A 19839-nucleotide genomic window follows, 5' to 3' on the forward strand; every position below is an offset into this window, starting at 1 on the left:
ATTACCCATCTATCCTAATTAACATAACTAATGTAACTTGATGACAGTATGTTTGTTTAGGTTGAAGTTCCCCTTTAACCACTTGAGGACCGTGGGCTTTACCCCCCTTAAGGACCGGCCACTTTTTTTCCATTCAGACCACTGCAGCTTTCACGGTTTATTGCTCGCTCATACAACCTACCACCTAAATGAATTTTGGCTCCTTTTCTTGTCACTAATAAAGCTTTCTTTTGGTGCTATTTGATTGCTCCTGCGATTTTTACTTTTTATTATATTCATCAAAAAAGACATGAATTTTGGCAAAAAAATGATTTTTTTAACTTTCTGTGCTGACATTTTTTAAATAAAGTAAAATTTCTGTATACATGCAGCGCGAAAAAATGTGGACAAACATGTTTTTGATTTAAAAAAAAACCCATTCAGTGTATATTTATTGGTTTGGGTAAAAGTTATAGCGTTTACAAACTATGGTGCAAAAAGTGAATTTTCCCATTTTCCAGCATCTATGACTTTTCTGACCACCTGACATGTTTCATGAGGGGCTAGAATTCCAGGATAGTATAAATACCCCCCAAATGACCCCATTTTGGAAAGAAGACATCCCAAAGTATTCACTGAGAGGCATAGTGAGTTCATAGAAGATATTAATTTTTGTCACAAGTAAGCGGAAAATGACACTTTGTGACAAAAAAAAAAAATTTCCATTTCTTCTAACTTGCGACAAAAAAAAATGAAATCTGCCACGGACTCACCATGCCCCTCTCTGAATACCTTGAAGTGTCTACTTTCCAAAATGGGGTCATTTGTGGGGTGTGTTTACTGTCCTCGCATTTTGGGGGGTGCTAATTTGTAAGCACCCCTGTAAAGCCTAAAGGTGCTCATTGGACTTTGGGCCCCTTAGCGCAGTTAGGCTGCAAAAAAGTGCCACACATGTGGTATTGCCGTACTCAGGAGAAGTAGTATAATGTGTTTTGGGGTGTATTTTTACACATACCGATGCTGGATGAGAGAAATATCTCTGTAAATGACAATTTTTTAATTTTTTTTTCACACACAATTGTCCATTTACAGAGATCTTTCTCTCACTCAGCATGGGTATGTGTAAAAATACATCCCAAAACACATTGTACTACTTCTCCCGAGTACGGCGATACCACATGTGTGGCACTTTTTTGCACCCTAACTGCGCTAAGGGGCCCAAAGTCCAATGAGTACCTTTAGGATTTCACAGGTCATTTTGAGAAATTTTGTTTCAAGACTACTCCTCACGGTTTAGGGCCCCTAAAATGCCAGGACAGTATAGGAACCCCACAAATGACCCCATTTTAGAAAGAAGACACCCCAAGGTATTCCGTTAGTAGTACGGTGAGTTCATAGATTTTATTTTTTGTCACAAGTTAGCGGAAAATGACACTTTGTGAAAAAAAAAAAAAATCAATTTCCGCTAACTTGTGACAAAAAATAAAATCTTCTATGAACTCACCGTACTACTAACAGAATACCTTGGGGTGTCTTCTTTCTAAAATGGAGTCATTTGTGGGGTTCCTATACTGTCCTGGCATTTTAGGGGCCCTAAACCGTGAATAGTCGTCTTGAAACAAAATTTCTCAAAATGACCTGTGAAATCCTAAAGGTACTCATTGGACTTTGGGCCCCTTAGCGCAGTTAGGGTGCAAAAAAGTGCCACACATGTGGTATCGCCGTACTCGGGAGAAGTAGTACAATGTGTTTTGGGTTGTATTTTTACACATACCCATGCTGGGTGGGAAAAATAACTCTGTAAATGGACAATTGTGTGTAAAAAAAAAAAAAAAAATCAAAAGATTGTCATTTACAGAGGTATTTCTCCCACCCAGCATGGGTATGTGTAAAAATACACCCCAAAACACATTATACTACTTCTCCCGAGTACGGCGATACCACATGATTGGCACTTTTTTGCAGCCTAACTGCGCTAAGGGGCCCAAAGTCCAATGAGTACCTTTAGGATTTCACAGGTCATTTTGAGAAATTTTGTTTCAAGACTACTCCTCACGGTTTAGGGCCCCTAAAATGCCAGGGCAGTATAGGAACCCCACTAATGACCCCATTTTAGAAAGAAGACACCCCAAGGTATTCCGTTAGGTGTATGGCGAGTTCATAGAAGATTTTATTTTTTGTCACAAGTTAGTGAAAAATGACACTTTGTGAAAAAAAAAAAATCAATTTCCGCTAACTTTTGACAAAAAATAAAATCTTCTATGAACTCGTCATACACCTAACAGAATACATTGGGGTGTCTTTCTAAAATGGGGTCAGTTTGTGGGGTTCCTATACCGCCCTGGCATTTTACGGGCCCAAAACCGTGAGTAGTCTGGAAACCAAATGTCTCAAAATGACTGTTCAGGGGTATAAGCATCTGCAAATTTTGATGACAGGTGGTCTATGAGGAGGTGAATTTTGTGGAACCGGTCATATGCAGGGTGGCATTTTAGATGACAGGTTGTATTGTGCCTGATCTGATGGATAGGAGTGCTAGGGGGGTGACAGGAGGTGATTGATGGGTGTCTCAAGGTGTGATTAGAGGGGGGAATAGATGCAAGCAATGCACTGGCGAGGTGATCAGGACTGGGGCCTGAGGGCATTCTGAGGGTGTGGGCGGGTGATTAAGTGCCCTAGGGGCAGATAGGGGTCTAATCTGATAGGTAGCAGTGACAGGCGGTGATTGATGGGTAATTAGTGGGTGTTTAGGGTAGAGAACAGATGTAAACACTGCACTTGGGAGGTGATCTGACGTCGGATCTGCGGGCGATCTATTGGTGTGGGTGATCAGATTGCCCGCAAGGGGCAGGTTAGGGGCTGATTGATGGGTGGCAGTGACAGGGGGTGATTGATGGGTGATTGACAGGTGATCAGGGGGGATAGATCATACAGTACACAGGGCGGGGGGGGGTCTGGGGAGAATCTGAGGGGTGGGGGGGTGATCAGGAGGGGGCAGGGGGGGGGGGGTAAAAAAAAAAAATAGCGTTGACAGATAGTGACAGGGAGTGATTGATGGGTGATTAGGGGGGTGATTGGGTGCAAACAGGTGTCTGGGGGGTGGGCAGGGGGGGGGTCTGAGGGGTGCTGTGGGCGATCTGGGGCAGGGGGGAGAAATCAGTGTGCTTGTGTGCGACATAGGGTGGCTGCAGCCTGCCCTGGTGGTCCCTCGGGCATTGGGACCACCAGGGCAGGAGGCAGCCTGTATAATACACTTTGTAAACATTACAAAGTGTATTATACACTTTGTAAACATTACAAAGTGTATTATACACTTTGTATGCGGCGATCGCGGGGTTAACATCCCGCCGGCGCTTCCGTATGGCCGGCGGGATGTTGCGGCGGGTGAGCGGAGACAGGCGCCGGCGGAGGATCGCGTCACGGATTACGCGATCGCTCCGCCCATGCCCTTACAAGGACCGCCGCCTCTGTGGGTGAGCTGGTCCTTGCGGCCTCCACTTCCCGACCGCCTAACGCACGGGGGCGGCCGGGAAGTGGTTAAGCAAGCAATAGTAAATGGAGGACAGTCCCATTTACAATATTTACCAGTGTAAATGGGGCTGATGGTTAATCATGGATGTAGGAAATCTGCCTAAAGCATACTTCAGAGTCAATCCCAGAGTATACAGCTTCAGGACTGGAACCCACTAGATCGATTTTTTTTTTTTTTTTTTTTTTTTTTTTTTTTTTTTAGCGTTTAGGGAGGTTTTCAAAACGCTAGCGATTTTCCTAAACACTCAGCTAATGTTAATGGATGGGCCAAATTCCTCTGGAGCGATTGCTATTACCAAAATCGCAAACACAGGACATGCAGCATTTTTGAGTTAGTGTTTTGCGTTAGCGTTTCTGCAATGTAAAGTATATAAACGCTGTCGTAATCACTCATCAAAACCTACACAGAGCGATTTGCTAGTATTTTTAAAATACTGCACACTAAAAAAAAAAATTAAGTAAAAGGACCAATCAGAATTAAAATCGCAAATCGCTACACAATCGCTGGCAAAGAGCTTACACTTTTTAAAATCGCCAGCAATCGCTCATGAAATTGCTTACTAAACGCTCATTTAAAGCCATAGCGATTTGTAGTGGGTTCCAGGCCTCTGGGCTGTTTACTCTGGAATATAGCTGCAAATACACATAATGGAGATAACTGGCAGTACTGAACTAGCTGGCAATAGCTGCATTGTGGGTGTTTAGGTATGTTTAGAAGTGCTTTAAACACTTGTTACAGTGTAAAAAATAATACTTCAGAATATTTAGTATGTAGGATAGTTGCTGTTTTAAGTAAAGATTTTTATTTCCTCCTTTAGGGGTGTTCACATGATGGTAGCAACCCCTGGTCGACTTATGGACCTCCTACAAAAGAAGATGGTAAGCCTGGACATCTGTAGGTATCTGGCTCTGGATGAGGCTGATCGTATGATTGATATGGGTTTTGAAGAGGATATTAGAACAATCTTCTCATACTTCAAGGTAACGGTTCTCAGGAGGAGGAGTTCCAGGGTATTAGGGGTTCTGCATCTAAGCTGTTCCTTCACACACCATGCACTTTGGCTAATACAGTTATAAGTCATGTCAGACCCACCTGTAAACAATGTAGAAAATGCAAGCTCAATACTTCTCAGAAAATAAGATGGTACTTAAATTTTAGTTGAATAGCAGCAGTCACGTGACTTTTTGTTTTCCTAAGCAGCCAGTCATGGCTTGCCAGCCAACCTCTAGAGCAGTCAGAGTAATGGCAGTCTGGGCAATAAGGCATTGCAGAGAGATAAGGGACACATCATCATTAACACGTAGAGCCACTCTGTCACCTTTCCCACAAAGGTTTTTCTTTTCTAGCTGTACAGGAGCTCAGGGATGCGCTTATATTCTGAAACTTAAAAAAAAAAATCAATGCTTTGCTGTTCCACAGTTGGGTGAGATTGTTGCATACATAATTCCTAAAATTCAAGAATACAGCTTTAATTTTGTGCTACTGTCACTTTTTCCTGACAAAATTGAGACTGCAGCTTTCAGTACTTCCAATTAGTTTTCTTTGCTGCAGTTATGTAGGCCCAATGTGTAGCTCTGACAAGAAAGCGTACTGGTAGGATACGTATAGTATACTTAGTTTTCGTTCCAGCATACTGTGTAAGCAATTATTGCAGCATTTTTGGTTGCTGTGATTACTGAATAAGCGCATTGTTTCTTGTTTGCATAGGGTCAGCGACAGACGCTATTGTTTAGTGCCACTATGCCCAAGAAGATCCAGAATTTTGCCAAAAGTGCCCTCGTGAAACCAGTTACTATTAATGTGGGGCGAGCAGGAGCTGCCAGCTTGGATGTAATACAGGTACTTTTTAAATTCTGTCTCCTTTTTTTGGTGCATTTTTTTTTTTTTTTTAATATATAAGGTAAACATTACGATGGCTTGGATGTGTAGTTAAACAATGAGAGGCCAATTTTCTGAGTTGATGCATATTTTAGTGTAAATTGCATGAAACTAATCCAAATCGGACTAATCCAAATCATGAGCAATTGCATATGATTGCCTTAATTCCAGTTACAACCAAAAATTAAACATTGGCTTCAATTCATCAAGCATTACCGCATTCGGTATGCTGAAAACAGCTGACTTAACGAAGCACTTTAGAAAATGTTAATTCATCAAAGCTGTTACCGAATGAGAAGCTGAAATGACACAGCAATGAGATAAATTACCGACATGTGCTCAACAAATGTTAATTCATCAAGGTTCCCACATTCGCTAACACATTCGGTGTTTATCTCAAGCTCTCCCCTGTCGTTACAGGCTTCGAAAGCCTTCTGTGTGAATGTTTTCATGATTAGCAGGAGCAGGCAGCCAATAGAAACAGCCCCTGTTCTCCTGCAAGTGCCGCTGATAGGTCACACAGGCTTCTCCACACAAGCTTCCAGACCCCCCCAAGCAGTGAGCAGAGAGAACGGGTCAAAATATATCCCCAGATTCCCTTCGGTGGTGTAAGTCTTTCAGGCTCTGTTTGATAATGCAAAGATGCTGGTGGTGAAATCCCCAAGCATGGCATTTGTAATGTCTCCAGGAAGTTCATCTACGTTGTGGCAAATAAATACAATGTTAAGAAAGACTGATCGACAGATTCAGAGCAGCAGAGGCAGTATAAATAACAGTAACTATAACACCTTTACATCTAAAGGGATGTCTGGATGCCTTCTATTGTTATCAGCTTGTAACAACACACGGACATTCCAAGCTGCTCTGCACCACTCTGCAGTTATCGAACAGCCTTTGATGAATTGAAGCCTAGTAGTTCGGTAACTTAACGAACCTCTACCACACATGGGAAAATATTGATGAATTAGCACAGTGAAGTGTAAAATACCGAATGCGGTATTTTAAGGACTGGGGTTTTGTTATCGAACACCCTTTGATGAATTGAAGCCATTGCGTTGATAATCTCTAGTGGCTGGATAGTGTAATTAAGGGCTCTGCCTCTGACACGGGAGACCTTGGTTCAAATATCGGCTCTTCCTGTTCAGTAAGCCAGCTCCTATTCAGTAGGAGACCTGGGGCAAGTCTTCCTAACTGCTACTGCCTATAGAGCACATCCTAGTGGCTGCAGCTCTGGTGCTTTGAGTCCACCATGAAAAAAAGTGTGATATAAATGTTCTTTGTCTAGTGATATAAGATAAATCATTACAACTAACCACATTTAACTTTTTGAACAGGAGGTTGAATATGTTAAGGAAGAAGCCAAGATGGTTTATCTACTTGAGTGTTTGCAGAAGACTCCACCTCCAGTGAGTGAATCAGTTTATTAGAAATTCATAGCATTTTATTGAATAATGCTAGAAAGCTTTATTGTATTGTACTTCGTTAACACAGTTTGTAAAGTGAGTGGACTGTTTCCATGACTATCTGCACATCCACTAGGGCCAGTTAGGGCATTTATTTAACTGGTGGGACAGTGCAAGTCTGTTTCAGAGTTTGAAAACAAAGGAAAGGAGAGAGGTTTTTTATTTTTGTTTGTTTACTTTACAGGTAAATGGTTAGTAGTGCAACAAACGTACAGTAGAGTCCATCAGGCATCCAGCAGTCTCAATTAACCGGTATGCCTGGGGGAGAACGTGATAGAACTATGATTTTCGAAGAGCGGTGCGCAGCAGAAAACCTCCAGGCACCGTCTTTAACACTTCCTGCAGCTCCTTGCAGCTTTCCTGTTTCCATGTACGAGTCCCAGTGTGTCACCTGACTAACATCAAGTCACCTGCACGATTCAGAAAGCACACACATAGGATAATGCAGGAAGACCACTGGGAGCTTCAGGAAGTGTAGAAGACACACGCCCAGAGTTTTGGTAAGTCACTACTTTTGGGCACTGCTCTGTACCTCTGAGGAGGTTAGGGCAGAATGATATGGAGGCTGCCATGTTATTTTAGGGCCGGTTGCCTGAGTTTTCAAGAAACCGGCAAGCACATCTATAAGGCACTCCCCGTCTGAACCTGATAATAGGGATTCTACTGTATTTGAAAATGACTTGAAATACCTTGCATTCAGTATTAGAAACACAGAATTGGGGATAGCCAAGAAACTTGCATTGTTTATAAACACAATAAATATGGCAGCCTATATATCATTCTACCCTTGTAGATGACATAATTATTATTTATAGAGCATCATCAACTTCTGTGGAGCTGTACAAATGCACAAAACAGACAGTAGAAGGGACCATAAAATACATAGTCCACACACAGCACAGAATATTACATAATTTACAGTATAATAACCTGCAGCAATAGAAGTACATGTTCGCTGGATAGAATGGCTACCAGAGAGACAATAGCTGGGGAGGGGGTGCTTAGTAGCGGGAGAGGCTGCTGTGATCCTCCTCTGCCTTACTGCTGCTCTACAGGACCCTCTTATTCACAGTCTTGCTCCTGCCGTGAATGAGCCTGGCCAGACTGCACAGGCACAATGATGGCCTGTGTAATAGCATGGATCCACTCGTGCACAGTGGACTGGCAGCTTTGTGCACCCTCAGTGGTGCAGGCCAGGGAGTATGACCACGTGAACATATTTGAATACTTGTTGAAGATATTCAGAAGGTCCCAACCTTGAATTGGTGGGGTGGAGGAGAATCCTCTGGACTATCCAGGGACTTCCCTCTACTGAGATAAGCATCTTTCTTTTGCATTATTTTTTCTCGTTTTAAAGTGGTCTGAAACTCTGACATAACATTCAGTAATTATAATATTATTATGTTATATTTTCTTTTGTGTTAAAGAGAACCCGAGGTGGGTTTGAAGAATATTATCTGCATATAGAGGATGGATCTGCCTATACAGCCCAGCCTCTGTTGCTATCCCAAACCCCCCTAAGGTCCCCCTGCACTCTGCAATTCCTCATAAATCACAGCCACGCTGCTGACAAACAGCTTGTCAGAGCTGGCTGTGTTTATCTCTATACTGTCAGTCTGCTGCTCTCCCCGCCTCCTGCAGAACTCCAGTCCCCGCCTGCATCCCTTCCCTCCCTGCTGATTGGAGGGAAGGGATGGGGGCAGGGACCGGAGCTATGCAGGAGGCGGGGGAGCAGCTGAGACTGACACTACAGATGTAAACACAGCCTCACAGCACGGCTGTGATTTATGAGGGATTGCAGAGTGCAGGGGGACCTTAGTGGGGTTTGGGAAAGCAACAGAGGCTGGGCTGTATAGGCAGATCCAGCCTCTGTATGCAGATTACATTCTTTAAACACACCTCGGGTTCTCTTTAAAGTAATATTGTCTGTTTACAAATTACGGGTTCCTAAAGTATAGTTTATCTGCTGTGAAAGCTGCCATTGCATTTTTTTTCAAGCTGCGTTTTTAGTATATATTAAAATCTTCTAGTGAGCTCATCTGAACTGTGAGTATGCTTAAAGAAGTTATCAGCCAAAAATTAACAAAGAGCAACTTACCCGGGGCTTCCTCCAGCCCCAAGGTCCCAGCATGTCCCTCGCTGCAGTTCTGCACACAGCCGTTTGCCGCAGCGCTCTCCCGGTCCCCGGCGATGACGCCAGGCCGACCTCAAGGTCGGCCTGTACTGCGCCTGCCCAAGCGGCACTGTTAATCACCGCCACGTGGACCGGAGTGGACTGCTCAGGTGCAGATCAACTACGCCTGTAGCTCTTATTTTTGGCTGATAACTCCGTTAACCTCCTTGGCGGTAACCCCGTGTGTGACACGGGGTAAGCCGCCGGAGGGTGCCGCTCAGGCCCTGCTGGGCCGATTTACATAATTTTTATTTTTTTTAAACACGCAGCTAGCACGCTGCTAGCTGCGTGTTTGGTCTGATCGCTGATGCGCCGCTACCCGCCGCGATACAGGCCCCCCCCCCCCCGCATACCCCTTGCACAGCCTGGCCAATCGCAGCCAGGCTGCGCTATGGGGTGGATCGTGATTCCCTGTGACGCCGATGACGTCACTCCGTTCGTCGCCATTGCAACGGGGGAAGCCCTCAATGAAATCCCATTCAGAACGGGATTTCCTTATGGGCAAGCGGCACCGGCGGCGATCGGTGGGTACGGGGGGGACACCGCAGGGAGAGGGGAAGCATGTAGCTAGCGCTAGGCTAGCTACATGCTAAAAACAAATAATTTGAAAAAAAAACTCCCACGGCCGCGCAGCCACACTTATCATACCGCCAGGGAGGGTAAAGCACAGAGAGAGCTTATTCTCAGTTGTTGCACACAATGTAACAACTGAGGAATGTAAACAAAAGATACTATCTCCACTTAGGATTGGATCCTAAGCTGAAGGGGCGTTCCATGGCAGGACAAAGTGCAGTGTTTAACTGTTTGAATGCTGTTCTACTACAATTTCTGTTTGTGCTAGCAGGTTTAAGGCTGTAAGGAATCTTTTAGAGCAAAGAAGAAATGCTGAGTTTTAGACCACTTTAGGTGTCAGAGTGAATCAATTTGCAATCACAGTTTTGTTTGTATGAGGTACAAAAATCCATCTTGATCCATCCCATTTTAAGCAAGAAGTGGCCATAAAAATCTGATCAACTCTCACATTAACACAGGAGCTGCATTTCTGATGAGAAAATGGGCATATTGGGCTTGATTCACAAAGCGGTGCTAACTGTTAGCACGCCTGTGAAAAGCCCCTTAGCACGCCTAAAAGAGCTTTTCGTGCGCGAATTCACATGCGAAACGCATCGCGCGCAAAGTTATGCGCACAGTAAGCCTTTATGCGCGCATAAAGTTTTGTGCGCATAACTTTGCGCGCGATTTCTTAAAGCGTTGTGCGAGCTAACTACTTAGCACCCTAGTTAGCACGCCCAATGCCTTTAGGCGTGCTAACTAGGTTAGCACCGCTTTGTGAATCGAGCCCATTGTGTTGAGTATTGTATCATTTAAAAACAATTTTTTTTTCTGGTGCAAGTTGTACACATTTGGTACAAAAGCTTATTTTGGGAAGATTTATAGAGTAGAAGTGCCAAAGACCGCAGAGGGACTGAGCTACCACTGTGTATCCACACAGTATAGAAATGAGTCGCAAGCAATGAGAATGCAAATAGGTTTCATAGCTCTGTTAAAAGATTAACAGACTTGTATTCTCACTTGTAAAACTTTTTTTTTTCAGAGCCGTTTAGGTTCTCCATGGCGATGTCATTGCTTTGTCCAGCTTCTTTGCCTGTGATTGATCAGGAGGAAATGGCTCAGGAGACTGCATAGTTCCTTGGAGAATGTCTGTCTCCTGGGATGTTTCCTTTATGGTCATTGTGCACTGAAGCAAAAATACAAGGAATCTGATAGGAAGCCGTAATGTATGATCTCAGGGATTAGTCCGGCAGGCATTGTGCCATGTACATGTCTAACCTCTAGATGTAAAATATTTTCTGATTTTGTTGCAGGTCCTGATCTTTGCAGAGAAGAAGGCAGATGTAGATGCAATTCATGAATACTTGCTTCTGAAGGGGGTGGAAGCAGTAGCCATACATGGAGGAAAAGGTGAGTGCTGGGATATGGATGCATGTTGTGCCTCTTCTATAATGTATGTATGTATGTATGTATAGAAGATGGCCCTGAAACTTGTCTTGTGGTGGGGGTGTCTCGGCACCCTGTGAGAACAAAGTATGTCGGTGTACAAGTAGATAGTAATAAATCCAAATGCTACTCACAAAGGAGGATTGCAGGGGGCAACCGACTGCAGAAAGCAGGTGGAGACCATAAACCCGACTCCACTCGGGTTAGTCCCAGCCGGGACCTGGATGTGGTCGCTCTCTTCGGATAAAAGGGGACGTGTCCACCGTGGTGGAACACACAGGTGGACTGTCACCACCCCTCGGTCAGAGTGTGCGGGGGTAAACTAAGCACAATTAGGGGAAAAGAGGCGCCCTGGTAGAATAAAAGCATCTAAAAACAGCTTAAAATGAGAAAAAGGATATGAGGTAGCTTACCTCAATGACAAAATCTTTGTGTGTAACAAAAGATTTTTTTATTTCACAGGCACCGCGTTTCACGGGTCTGAGCCCGCTTCATCAGGCCAATAACAGTGCCTACAATGGCAAAAAAGCTCCTCAGTATAGCCATATAAACATAACACAATAAGCATTTGTATATTCAACCTATTAAATCATCATGATAGATGTACTTTCGTGATTATATTTTGATTCAGATGTATCATAATTTGTGTTCGATTAATAGATACAATATGATGGTAGTAATCTACCCTATGATAGAATAAAAAAAAAATCAAAGATCAATCAATAAATCAAGCGATCGATAGAAAACCAAACCAATCACTCACTCAATCAATTAATTAACTGATCGATCATTCTATAAGTAAATCTTTGCCACAGAGGGAATCTAGATAAGAGATTTAATTCTTTAGGAATTGTTTTCTTCCTCAATATGGATCTCATAGAAAACTTATGGCACTGCGTCTGATTGCAAGTAAATTATATTTCTGCAGGTGTGACAATTAGTGATATTTATAAAGTTAATAGTATTAGTAATTAATTGATTGAGTGATGGATTGGTTTGGTTTTCTATCGATCCATAGATTTATTGATTGATCTGGCAGAGCATGACACCCTCAGCCGCTATAATGGCAGAGTCCTCCGAGGCTTCATAGTGTGATCGAGCCCTAAAGGCGATATTGTAGTAAGTGTATGGAATGCAGGAATAATACAGTATTGATATTGCTAAAGTAGAATAATACGGCAACACTTCATCTACTGCATAACTAATATGCTTCCACCCTATCAGATCAAGAGGAGAGAACAAAAGCAATTGAGGCTTTCAGAGAAGAGAAGAAGGATGTCCTGGTTGCTACTGATGTGGCCTCTAAAGGTCTGGACTTTCCAGCAATACAACATGTGATTAACTATGATATGCCTGAGGAGATTGAGAACTATGGTAAGTTTGCTGTCTCAGGTGAATGCTGCTGCTTTGTGAAGGACTCGTACACATTTTTTAGCACAGGATTTTAACACTTGTCAACTAAAGATGATATGAGAATTTGCCTGGGTTGTATGTATGTTTAAAGCAAACTGTAGGAAAATCCACTTCAGGTTTGATACTTACCTGAGCAGAGGGAAGGCTCGGGATAGTATAAAGCCTCCTCCACCTGGCCTAACGTTCCAGCGCTGTCCACTAGTAAAGCTGTTTGCAGCTTGGCATTAGGCCTGTCTTTGTACTTCTTGCTAGTCTGAACTGACCCCCCCCCCCAAAAAAAAAAAAAAGCTGCTTGCAAGCCAGGAAGATTAGCATCCCATTTACCATCTCTATTGCTGAGCATTACACAGACTATTATGTGAGGAAGTAAAGTAATCTCTTTTTGACAGGTAACCAGACAGTAGTAAAATATGAAAGAACTTCTAATTATGCCTCCTAACAGTTTCCCTTCCTGTGGGTCGAGTATCTATATCCCTGAAAACTGCACTTTAGCTCTGAGGGACATAGATACTTGTCCCTTCCTGTTTGCAAGTGGTGCATGTGTGCGCCTACGGCATCACGTGGTACTGCTCAGATTGGTGCATGGGAACATTTGTTTCCAAAGCCAATCAAAGTGTTAATTAATTAATGTATAAATGATCACTGTTGCAACCAGCAACCGTGCTCATTCCACTGAAAAAAATAAATAAAACCTGTCACTTCCTGTGATTCAGCATTCCAATCAGGAGACTGTGTGGTGACATCTAGTGTCCCCCCAAAAAAATTACAAAAAAAAATAATAATTCTTATAACAAGACCATTAATCCTTAGTTGAAATTAAAAATATTTTTTGTTCACTGAAACCTTTCTAGCACCTGAGCATTAGGTATGTTCTTATACCATAACAGGAACACTGATTATGTGTTCCTTTAATGTATTAGAATGTTTGGCATCCTGTAACATCTCCTTGTCCATTTTAGTCCACAGAATAGGACGTACTGGTCGATCGGGTAACACTGGTATAGCGACCACCTTCATCAACAAAGCATGTGGTAAGTGGTTGTGTGCAGGTATACACATGCTTCACCTGCCATTCTTGTATGGTAACCGTGGCTGAATTATAATCCTGGTTATTTCTTCCTGACAGATGAATCTGTGTTGATGGACCTGAAGGCTTTGCTTATGGAGGCTAAGCAGCGCGTACCTCCTGTACTGCAGGTGCTCAACAATGGTGAGGAGACCATGCTGGATATCGAAGGTAAGCAACCCCAAATCTTTACTCCGCTCATTGTTCCTTTTTGTGATTTGTCTTCATGCATGTGCCACTGGGTTACTCATGGCATGTGCCACTGGGTTACTTATGACATAAATCACTTTTACTTGTCATAGGTAAAAGGTTCAAACTCAGCGGCTCTAATGAAAGCATCATTAATTAGGTTAAAAGCATTGCTGTAATTCGTTAGGGCTATGCAGTAGCTTTTGGTCCTCAGTTATGTACTGAAATGTAAGCAAGGCTTGTAACACACCGCTGATTCATTATTCTTTAGTGGGTCACACTGTTCCCTTATTTAAAGGACAACTGAAGTGAGAAGAATATGGAGGCTGCCATATTTCCTTTTATGCAATACCAGTAGCTTGGCAGCCCTGCTGATCTATTCGGCTACAGTAGTGTCTGAGTCACACCAGAAACAAGCATGCAGCTAATTTTGTTAGATCTGACAATATCAGAAACCCCTGATCTGCTGCATGCTTGTTCAGGGGCTATGGCTAAAAGTATTAGAGGTAGAGGTTCAGCAGGAAAGCCAGGTAACTGGTATTGCTTAAAAAGAAAATTAAATATGGCAGCCTCCATATCCCTCTCACTCCAGTTGTCCTTTAAAAGGCAAAATGAAGTCAGAGGAATATGGAGGCTATTATCTTTATTTTTATATAAACAATGCCATGCGGCTGTCATGTTGAGCTTTTGGCTTACGTTGTTTTTGAGTCACACACCTGCAAAAAGCATGCAGCCAATGGAGTCACACCAGAGTAAAAGCATCTGATCTGCATGCTCATATTGTGACTTATGATATTAGAAGCAGAGCTTCCGCACAAATGGCAGGCAACTGGCATTGTTTATTAGGGAATAAAGATAGCAGCCTCCATATTCATATGACTTCTTCAGGTGCTCTAGGTTTAAAAGTAAAGGCAATGCTACGTAACTCATTGATAGATGTGCTGTAACTTGGTCACCTTCTAATATCATGTTTTTAGCTACCTGAAATTCTGTGTGGGTTTAGCATCAGTTCCCTGTTCTATAGACTATGTAGTTTACCGCAGAAGCAGGATTGCGGCATGATTGCAAGCCTTGTCCTAAGACGTTGTATAGCAGTATCTCACTGTGGAGTGACCAGTGCTGTATTTGGTCAAAGAAAGTTGTTTATTTACATACATAGCACTGTCAGTAAATATTGTGGCGCACAAGAGGGAATAGGAGGGTTTGCAGTGCCTTTCAGATGGAAGCCTTTAATAGAGGGCTTTATCCACTGTATCCATTGCTGCATGCTCAGGGTGTTGAGGGCATAGGCTTTGTAATCACAAAGGAAAGAAAAGTGTATGCGGAACTGCAGAAAGTGTTTATTGTGAATGGCAGCAAAGCAAGTGTAACTGCTGCAGTTCAGTGTGAATGTTACATAAACACTTTGTACAAGATTGAAACATACCATTGCTTTGGATGCGATGGCAGTGTGTGCTGGGCTCAAGTTTGCCTGCTCAGTGTGCTTTTTCCAAGGTGTTGATCACCCATTCATGAAACGCCACCCAAAGTGCTGGATACACTTACTTCCGGTTTGTGGTTACAGTAAATATCGTTGCTGCCATTTTCACATGGTTTTAGAGATGCACACTTCAAGTCTGGTAATAAAATGGGAAATGGCGCATAAGAAGGGAGTCCAACCCAAACTTCTTAAAGAGTACACACAGGTATAACGGACTCAATTTATTGGTATCAAAAAGTGTAAATGGCAATATTAGTTAATACCAAGGTGAAACACAAAACTGATCAATTAAAAACATGTAAACCTCCTAACACCTCAGAAATTGTATACCATATGATGGAGCGAGATGCAAAATAATGCATACCTACAGGGACTTAACAAGCAGTTGGCTATAATGGATAACTATAGTAAAGCGCCTGGGCAAACCATCTAAAAGCATTCGTCCAATTGTGAGGATTCAGATTGGAATAGCAAGTCCAGCATTAACTTCATTTGCATTACACTAAAGTTCTTTTGCAATTCCCAATTGCAGACTCCCACAGAATGGCTGTGATAATGATTTGAATGAGCAACACCACACAGATCTTGCAATGTTTTGCATGAGCTATGTATGTAAAGATGCAGAAATGATCAGTAGCTGTAGTAAGGAAGTTCCAAATGGCACACTTTTAAAGCAGTAGGGTTAGCCATACTGTGCCTGGGAAAAAAAACACATAAGTAGATAAATACTTGATCTACTTACATAACACATGTATTGTACTGTCCACGTTTTGATTTCAGTGAATGTTATATAGTAAATAAAGAGAATTTGTCCCTGGTGGGAACCATGTCTTTTGCCCACAGTTTAGGCTGAATCCTGATGTTATTTCTGCCTGACACTTTTTTTTCTTCTCCAATCGCTGAGTCACCTCAGTCTTGCTCGTAAACACAAGTGAGCAGGGGATCATGTTTCAGATAAGCAGCTAGGCAGGGAAATGGAAGTGGAGAAATATATTATAGATAAAAAGAACCCCCAGCATGCAACTGTTTGACACTGACTATTAAAGGGCCAGTGCTGCTTAAGTATGTGATAATTCCAAATCCTAACAGCAGAAAAAGTTTTTAAAGTTTTAAATGCAGGATTAGCATATTTATCACTTAATACACTCAGACCAGTTGCTGTTGAAATTTGATTTTTGTGGTAACAATCCTGCTTTAATGATAGCAGTGGCAGCAGATGATATGGCTGAATGTAGAGCATAATGCAATTCATGCAGAGTAAGCAGATGCAGTTGGTATTAGAACAGGGATCAGCAATGGCTATGTGGATTAAGTCCCAATCGCAGAACTCCACAAGGTTTAGGGAGCGGGACAGCAGAATACAGTTCATGCAGGAAAGACGTAGCACTGAGTTGCAAGGCATAGCATTGGAAGATGCAGCAGCAGATGCAACAAGGTCGCTGGTCTAGTACCTGTTGGCTCAGCTCACCTGCAGTGCCAGTTCAAGAGGTGACAACTTGGATGTGTTGGTGTGCAGGGCGCTCTACCACACTCCAGCCTAGAATCTAGTGAGAGCTCCTTCACACATGCAATAAGGGCACCAAATGCCACTAACCACACTGGTTGCCAGGTCTTTTAAAAGGACCCACTCACATCCAGGAAATGATGGGGGTTAAGCACTGACCGGTTTTATGCTTACGCGCTTCAAGGCTGTCATTGCTTGCTAATTAGCGAATCTTTGACTTTGAACAAGCACACGGTATACAAACGTCTTGGCACTCATTTGCTGCATTCTTCTTGCATGTAAGTGGATCACTAAACGCTGAAACAAGGCTAAGAATGACTCTGAAATTTGCAGCTGTGAAACCAGCAGGGCCACATAGGATGTGTCAGACAGGTTCCCTTTCAGTAAAGCCTAGAGAGGACTTTGGGTCACATCTATTCAGCATCCTTTGTATTCGCCTGTCCTGTGAAGAAGCACCAATGTACACATAGCTCAGCATGAATATTTCACAGGGTTTTATAACAGTGCTTCTTATGTGGATATGATGCTTTGGTATGCTATTGCACATTATAGGGTTTACCTAAAATAACAGCTACAGAGTTATCTTTCCATGTGAAATGGTTAAAGATGAAACGATAAGTAAATATATGACCTTTTCCATTCCTAGGAAACCGAGGTTGCGCATTTTGCGGAGGTTTGGGTCATCGCATCACAGACTGTCCCAAACTGGAAGCCATGCAGACCAAACAAGTCAGCACAATTGGAAGAAAGGACTACCTGGCCACCAGCTCCATGGATTTCTAAAGCTGCAGGACCAGATGCTGCTTGCCATATCTTGCACCACAGTATGGATGCTCACTCTGATAACACCAGGACCTGGCTTTGGCTTCTTGACTTTACTGCACCAACAGACTCAAGTTTCTGAGAAACTTTTAGCTGCTTTCAGCGAAAGAGCAAAAAAAAAATGTAAATATAGTATTGGTAAACAAATAACAAATATTTATTTGATCTCAGTCTTTTTATAGCTTTATGTTTTCTTCTGTATTTTACATTTGGTGAATGCATTGATATCGGTCAAAAATCTCATTAAAATAAGTCTTTCATTGACTGTGTGCTTCATGTTGGCTCCTAAAACAGCGTGCTGCTGCTGGATATTGTGGAGAGATGTGTATGAGCTGACCAAATTGGCAGCAGTCCTCACACATTTTTGGCACAGTTCAAATGTAATTCCTGGGGTTGAAACAGGAAAGGTGTGGTTCCAGAACCTCTCCCACCTTCTCCGGGCCTTAGTTCACTCGAGATGGACTGGGGCAAAGTGGTAAACTGTCCTTTGGTCTAACAAATAAAAATCTGATTTTGGAAAAATTAGACATTGCATTCTCCAGATTAGACAGAACCATCTGCTCCTGTGATGGGAAATGGGTTGTATTAGTACTGATAACACTGATGGCTTTCACACTCAGGAAGGTGTCTTTAATGCTGAATTATACAGATGATTTTGAGGAACATATGATGCTATCCAGACAATTTTTTTCAGGGAAGGCCTTGGGGGGGGGGGGGGGGGGGTTCCCACTTGTGTAGTAAAAGCACCCGTTCGGTATGTTTTTGTACACCTCTCAACGCAGGAAGAGGATCCGATCATTAAAAATAGAACCCGTTTCTCTGCTCAACAGAGAAAGTGGATCCTATTGTTAAAAATCCACTTCTATTTGTTAAAAAATAAAAAAAAATGCATCAGTTTGCCGTGTTGCAGCAACTGGAACGCAATGTCCTGACCTGCTGCATTTTTCTGGAACGGAACACAAAATGTCAGCTGCAGGGACACAATAAAAAAAGCCTATGAGAACCGCGTCCATTCTAATTAGGCTTGTAGCCGTATGCGAAACACAAGTACTCGTGTCCCATGCGGACTTGCGACAGAGCGCAGTGCTTCCTGAGCGATTTTATCATACCGTTTTGTATCCACTTTGGTGGGAACTGAGCCTAAGGCAGATCACAGATGAGGACATTTTAGTTTTGGGCTTGAATAGGTGAACTTGCATGTGCATTGTCACCTGTCCTTTATAGAAACCTCCTGTGAGTTGTCTGGACGGTAGGACAGGATTCTGAGTATGGTCGGGTCCACTGCAGAAAGTATTGCGCAACTTTCTTTGCAGCGTTTTCTGCCATTTTTAGCAGTAGATGTTATTTTAGAGTGGTGTGTGGAGAAATTTGATTGGTCCTTCAAAATGCACTTTTCGTTATGGATTTTTTTTTTTTTGGGTAGTAAAATGGTTTCAAAATTGCTTTGTACGAGCAATTAAAAATACATTTTGCAGAATTCCTATACTTTACATTGAGTCGCAAACATTCCAAAAATGCTGCCGTACCCACAATTACAATTTGTTCTAATCGCAATCGCTCCTGTGGGTTCACCTTACCACACTTTTATTGGCATAGCACTTGTTTGGTATAGCTGACAATCCATTGGTGATCCCAAACCGCAGCGTAAAGGACTGTATGGGGGCCCAGGCCTTAGTGTAATGGGGGCATGTCATTCATTACTAACACTGGGCAAAATTATACTGTATATATGCCCAGTGGCTATGGAGCTTGGGGCCCTGGTGCGAGTTATACATTGAGCCCCACGAAGCACTCTATACATATCAAGTAACATGGACATCACAACTTCCCAAAGACAACTGCAGTGCTAGAGAGGTATAAGCAGAGGGATGGGCAGCAGTTTAATGATTGTGACTATTCAAAGCACATCTAGAGGTGATCATTACCACCATAGCACCAATAGTAGACGAGTAGTTACAGGCAGCACCCAACTATCTAGATGCGACGTGCTATTGGTCGTTGTCCCTCTGTCTCCAGGAACAGCAAGCAGAAACTCCAAGAGAAGAGACCCAGCACCGTCTTCAAGTGTATTATAAGCTATTTTATTTATTTAAAGCATCAGAAAGACAAAAAGGGCAAGTCTGTACGACGTTTCGAGAGGCAACTCCTCTCTTTCTCAAGCTGACAAGCCCTCTGAATACATGAAACACAATCAGCCTTAAATATTCCTTGCTCCACTAGGGAGCCAATCAGAATGGTCTGGACGGCCTGTCATCAACCAATTAGGCTAAGTTCCTGCTTGTAGGCCCTCCTATTTGGTGGAGGACCTGATGGGGAACTACATCTATTTATACACTCCAATC

At 42.7% G+C, this 19839-nt stretch overlaps 1 protein-coding gene across 1 annotated transcript in view; it reads left to right on the forward strand.

Moving 5' to 3' along the window:
- The window catches only part of DDX41 (DEAD-box helicase 41), a 33561-nt gene extending 15800 nt beyond the window's left edge, over positions 1 to 17761 (forward strand). Inside the window, exons 10-17 of the mRNA XM_068277075.1 lie at positions 4329 to 4491; positions 5219 to 5350; positions 6724 to 6795; positions 10891 to 10987; positions 12248 to 12397; positions 13396 to 13467; positions 13563 to 13673; positions 17322 to 17761. Coding sequence (XP_068133176.1) covers positions 4329 to 4491; positions 5219 to 5350; positions 6724 to 6795; positions 10891 to 10987; positions 12248 to 12397; positions 13396 to 13467; positions 13563 to 13673; positions 17322 to 17458 — 934 coding nt within the window. The 3' untranslated portion in view covers positions 17459 to 17761. The remainder of the gene's footprint in view (positions 1 to 4328; positions 4492 to 5218; positions 5351 to 6723; positions 6796 to 10890; positions 10988 to 12247; positions 12398 to 13395; positions 13468 to 13562; positions 13674 to 17321) is intronic.
- Positions 17762 to 19839: the final 2078 nt, after the last annotated feature.

The sequence above is a fragment of the Hyperolius riggenbachi genome, chromosome 3 (assembly GCF_040937935.1).
Source record: "Hyperolius riggenbachi isolate aHypRig1 chromosome 3, aHypRig1.pri, whole genome shotgun sequence".
NCBI lineage: Eukaryota > Metazoa > Chordata > Amphibia > Anura > Hyperoliidae > Hyperolius > Hyperolius riggenbachi.